At 35.8% G+C, this 5,321-nt stretch overlaps 1 protein-coding gene across 2 annotated transcripts; it reads left to right on the top strand.

Annotated features, from left to right (window-relative positions):
* LOC110906288 lies at positions 1 to 3,123 on the top strand. Of its 2 annotated transcripts, none has more exons than XM_022151462.2 (3): positions 1 to 213; positions 2,005 to 2,363; positions 2,439 to 3,122. In XM_022151462.2, exons 2-3 carry the CDS (start codon positions 2,036 to 2,038, stop codon positions 2,639 to 2,641), a joined length of 531 nt encoding a protein of 176 aa, XP_022007154.1. In that variant the 5' UTR covers positions 1 to 213; positions 2,005 to 2,035; the 3' UTR covers positions 2,642 to 3,122. The 2 variants fall into 2 exon arrangements, with proteins under 2 accessions (XP_022007154.1, XP_022007153.1); XM_022151461.2 differs by lacking the exon at positions 1 to 213 and adding an exon at positions 954 to 1,586 and having other exon boundaries at positions 2,439 to 3,123.
* The last annotated feature ends 2,198 nt before the right edge of the window (positions 3,124 to 5,321 follow it).

The following is a 5,321-nucleotide window of genomic DNA, read 5'->3' as shown; positions in this document are numbered from 1 at the left end:
CATTTGTAAAAAAAGTTAAGGAAGGAACCTTGTCCTTGGTACCCCAAAGATACCTATCATCCCATCTCACAAGGATTATGATATCTGTAAATTACCTTTGTACACCATCCACGTGATCTGAGCACCACAAGGGTCGAACCCGCGCCACTACAGCTTCACATGTGGGCAATGAACTTCATTGGTAGTGGGTACCACTGAGCTATAAACTCATTGGTATATATATAGCTAACTTGTAGAAGGCTTTTAGAAATCGATTTCAATTATCTTTCATTCCCTCCTAGTTGCTTTAAATCGTTATCAGGTCCATGGATAATAATTTCTTACCACCAATCTTTCATATATATATATATATATATATATATATATATATATATATTATCATTTTGTGTTATCTCAAAGCCACTTCATCACCCTCCATCTTACACCACATCTTTCAAACTATTTCAGTTGTGCCCCTTATCGTTAATTTCTTTTATAATTAATATTTATTGACTAACTACTTTCAATAATGAATAAACATCCATTACCAGGGAGAGCCTAGATTTTAGAACAAAAAATTATTAATGATATTATATACACACACCCACTTTGTCAACATGATTACAAAGGGGTTTACTATTCATGAAAATGAATAGTAAGTTAGTGGGTTCGGTTCCACAAGACCTAGGTTTGACTCATGTGATTCCCCCATTTTTATTATTTTTCACTCCATTTTAATTTGTGGGTGTGTATCAAATAATCGGCATCAATTAGCATATATATATATATATATATATATATATATATATATATATATATATATATATATATATATATATATATATAATATGTAGGCTTTTTTATCAATACCAAAATATCTTGCGTCTTTGTTTTCATAAAAATAAATATTTTATTTAAATAAAAAATTATTATCTAGTAGCTTATTTTATCTATTTATTTGTAGTAATTTTTCTTAATTGTTATTTTTTCATTCAAAAACTATGTATTACTCTTCGATGTTAAAACTTTCTTGTTTAACTAAGATCAAGTTTGCATTCTTTGCCAAATTTGTAGGAATGTTGGGGTGACTGCTTGGCTTGGCCAAACGGTTTGAATTTAAAATTCAAACTTTCAAATGGCCCGCTATGACATGGCGGTTGACAGTCAATAGGAGGCCGCCACATCGGATGTCAAGACCGCCCCACGCCGGCTTGAAACCCAAGCCCACCCGGGGCGGTGGCTTGGGCGTTTTCCCCCAACCCAAGCCCCATACCCCATAGTCTTAGTTAGGGTACCGAAAGGTATCTAAAACCGACAAGATATGTTGGATATAGTTTTTTTTTTCGGTTGAGTTTTGGCATAAAGTCGGCCCATTAAGAGAGTTACCTTGCTGGACAGAATTTCATAAAGATTTATAGTGGGCTAGCCCAATCGGCTTTCTAAGTTATTGCAGCACAACACAACACAAACAATAATAATCAATCACGTATTGTTTGGTGGATTCTTCAAGACATGATTTGGGGGTTGTTTAATAATCAGCTTAATTTGTTGATAAACTCAGAATCATACTGGGAAATCGGGAAAGAGATCGATGTGTTAATATTCAGGTTCGATCTTGTACCTTGGACCAACAGACCTGACATCTTAAGAAACCAAAACCCGAATTAGTTTTTTGGTTCGAGATTCAGGTAATGATCATTGGGGGTAACGGGTCGGGCCAAGTAATTATCGGGTCGGTTCGGGTCATGTCGATATCTTTAAGAATATAAATATCTTTAAAACCCATGAAATCCATAAGTTTTTGATTTACAATCTTGAATTTGTGAAATCCATTAGTTTTAGTCCTCTTACATTTTAGATATCTATAAGAAAATTTGAGCGAGCATTGAGTATTTGACCTTTTGTTAATTGATTATAAGCCACATTCTTTTCCAAAATTATGCCAATCCGGTGGTAAAGACGTAAGTTATACATGAATTATTGAGTTGATATATTATATTGAAAAAAGGAATTTTTTAATTGCAGGATTTCTGATCTTCCACCAGTGTTTGCAAATATGTTGTTCAATGGGTTTAGTGGAGATCGTTTGGAGGAGTGTAATCAAGTTTTCTATGAGTTCCTGGGAGAGGTTAAAAGATACCACCTAATTCCACAAGTAAATGTTAGCAATTATCACTTAGGGTGGGTGGTGGCCAATTTGGACCGTGATGCAACAGTCGATTACCTAGCGGGGGATATTCTGAAGATCCAGAAGATGTTCAACTTACTACACAAGGAGTATATGTCATTCATCAAAGGAAAAACAATGCTAGTTAAAGAACCAACTGAGGAGTTAATGGATCTTTGTCGTGATCATTTTGAAACTATACACAACTATGGCAACAGTGAGTTTTTTTTAATAATATCTGTATGTAAAGTTTTATATATGCACACACACTAAACAAATTCTTGTAAAACAGATATGATGATCCTAACCGAGCAATGCATGGCAGCGAGGTCTACTATGGTAAACCTAGATTCTCTAAACAACATGCAAAATTTTGAGGTGTATTTTGATTGTTTGGTGGACGTGCGTAAGGATCTAACCAGTTTGGCTCAGATGCAATCAGAGGTTGAAGAAACAATTTTGGAGTTCCATGGCGAGTACGAAAATGCTATCTGAGGTTGAAGAAACAATTTTGGATTTTCATGCCAAGTACGAAAATGCAATCTGAGGTTGAAGAAACATAAACATGAAGATTGTCGTTTTTCCAAATGTAATTGGGTATACATATTTTTGAACACCAATATCAAACCCTAGCTTTATATACACCGTGTATACCGGTGTATAAGTAGTACACAAAAAGAAAGCTTTTAAAACGGATATACTATTCTTTTAAAACAGTAGTACAAAATGTTTCGTTTTAAAAAGTATATGGCGTTGTATAAGAGCTTGCTTGATGAACACTTGTAAGGCTGGAGGGTGTGGTTGGAGCCCCTTAGGGGCTTCATCAGGCCACGTCAACGCCACCTAGGATCCACCTCAGCGACTGAGCCCCCTTTAATTTGCATGGTGTGGATGGAGCCCCCTATTAAACAAAATATAAAAAAAAGATTTCATTGATTTAAATCAAGTGGGCCCCTCTCTAGCGCCCCTTCTCAATCTTTACCATGATAGAGCCCCTCCTATAGCACCCCCCCCCCCTAATTCGGACGGTGTAGTCGGTTAGCGTCCCGGGGCGCTATAGTTGCTGAGTTGGCGGGGGTGACGCCCCCACACTCTCCAGCCTAAAAGGAGCAATAACATTTTCAATAAAATCCATGTACAACGGTGAAAACGTTCTAAAAGAGTTTATAAATTATTTACAATTAATTAATTAAATTATAAAATTTCATTTACAACGGTTATGGTATGTTCAAATACGACGGTCTGTATGGCAGCTTCAATTAAAACTGTTGGATTTCCAAATACAGCAGTAATCTTCTTCATTTCCATTTACAAAACAACCAAATACTAAAAAAAGTACAATCAGCAGCAACCATAAACTCTATATTTGATTAGAAACCTTCAAACTTATAAATACAAATGTCAAACTCTTTTGTTTCTACAAAACACAAAGTCATAGTTCACCTTTTTTTTTTTTTGAAAGGTGTGAATTATTCGCGAATGTCGGGAGGTCTAGCATACGTTGCCTTAACCATGTCCGCGCTAGAGAGCCTCCTGGCACAATAGATCCCCAATTTAAACCCCTCAATGAGAAACCCTTATCACGCAGACTCGAACTTGAGACCTGGAGGGGAAAACTCACCCTGGCCCACCATAGGTGGAACTTAAATACCCGTTGCCACTACTAGAGCACTAGTGATATTTGACGAAAGTTAACTCCTATTTTATACTCAATCCTCAAGCTACTGAGAATTAAGGCTTTGTGCTTGTAGACAACCTATGACTTAGTCCAAGAACATCCTCAGCTACTAAACCAACAACCTACCTGTAAATGATGCATAAAAAATAGTTATTACAACAAAATAAAGTCCAAAATTTTCCATGGTTTTAAAGAGATCCTTTGTCATTTAATGTGGTACATAAATTGCATTATCATAACTTGTCAAATATTTGTCAAGAAATAGTATGCAGAAGTTTCAACATCACTTTTGTACCCTAATTACATAATGCAAAGAAAAAATGAAGTTTGGAGGCCCTTTTTTGAATTTCATTGACACAAATGTACCATATCTAGCTAGACGAGCAAGTCAAGTTGGGAGTGGTAACAATTCAAGACTGGTCGTTCTAAAAGGCATTAACTTGATCGACAACATTAATAATTAGTTGGTCATCAGAAAAGACCATGTGAATGTAATCATATAATGTCATCGACAGGAAAACTAAGCAATCAAGATCAACAAAGAAATATATAAAAAATGATGAGAATAAGCATATCGTTGTACACGTTCATACGACTCTGTGAAAGAGTTGTAGAATGATCTGCTAACAGCATATCATTGTACACGTTCGTCTTCCACTTTTTGTAGGTGTGAGTAGCTTTCGACAAGTTGTTTCCACCTATATTCCTCAAACTTTTGTAAACCAACAAATCCCATTCGACCAACACGAGGACGATCAGTGTTCTTTTCTACACTTCTCTTTGCTTTTCGACTTGTTTCCTACATAAAAAAATTTCGCATACAAATTTTTGGGTATATACGTTTTCGACCCCCCCTGTCATTTGGGTCAAGCTTCGCCACTACCTTGACGTACTCCCATACATCATCGTACTTCTGGCTGTTTATTTCTTTAACTAGTTTATAATAAGGAATCCTTGTTTTAAACTCTAAACAAATGAATGAGCTAAAGCCCGATGCATTTGCTCCAATTGCTAAGCCATCCTCATTGAAATCAATTGTTTGTTTATTCGGATCAGTAAACATCTTCTTACATTTGTCAGCTCCCCTTCTTTTCTTGTCAGCCATTTTTATAGTGAATTGCTAAAAATCACATCAAGTTAATATGCTAATATTAATTATGTGTGTACCTATTGGCACACCAATGTGCCTATCTACACATCAAAAAGTGGGTTTTTGTCCTATATGCACACCCTGTAGTGTCGAGCTGTGGACAAAGCGTGGTGTTTTGTATAAGAGAACCTAATATCAAGGAAATAACTGAAACCAAATCAAAGGAAATCAAGACTCAAATCTCAGTCAAACCATAACCATATTTAGTCCATAACTCTCTCCTGTACATTTGCTATTTCCATGTGTACTGTTGTCTATATAAAGCTTGTATACGTGTACTTGTAATCATAGAATAAAACAAACATCTTACAATTCACTACATGGTATCCAGAGCCAATTTACCAATT

This window comes from Helianthus annuus, chromosome 14, assembly GCF_002127325.2.
Source record: "Helianthus annuus cultivar XRQ/B chromosome 14, HanXRQr2.0-SUNRISE, whole genome shotgun sequence".
NCBI classification, from domain to species: Eukaryota; Viridiplantae; Streptophyta; class Magnoliopsida; order Asterales; family Asteraceae; genus Helianthus; species Helianthus annuus.
This window is presented reverse-complemented; position numbering and strand designations above follow the sequence as displayed.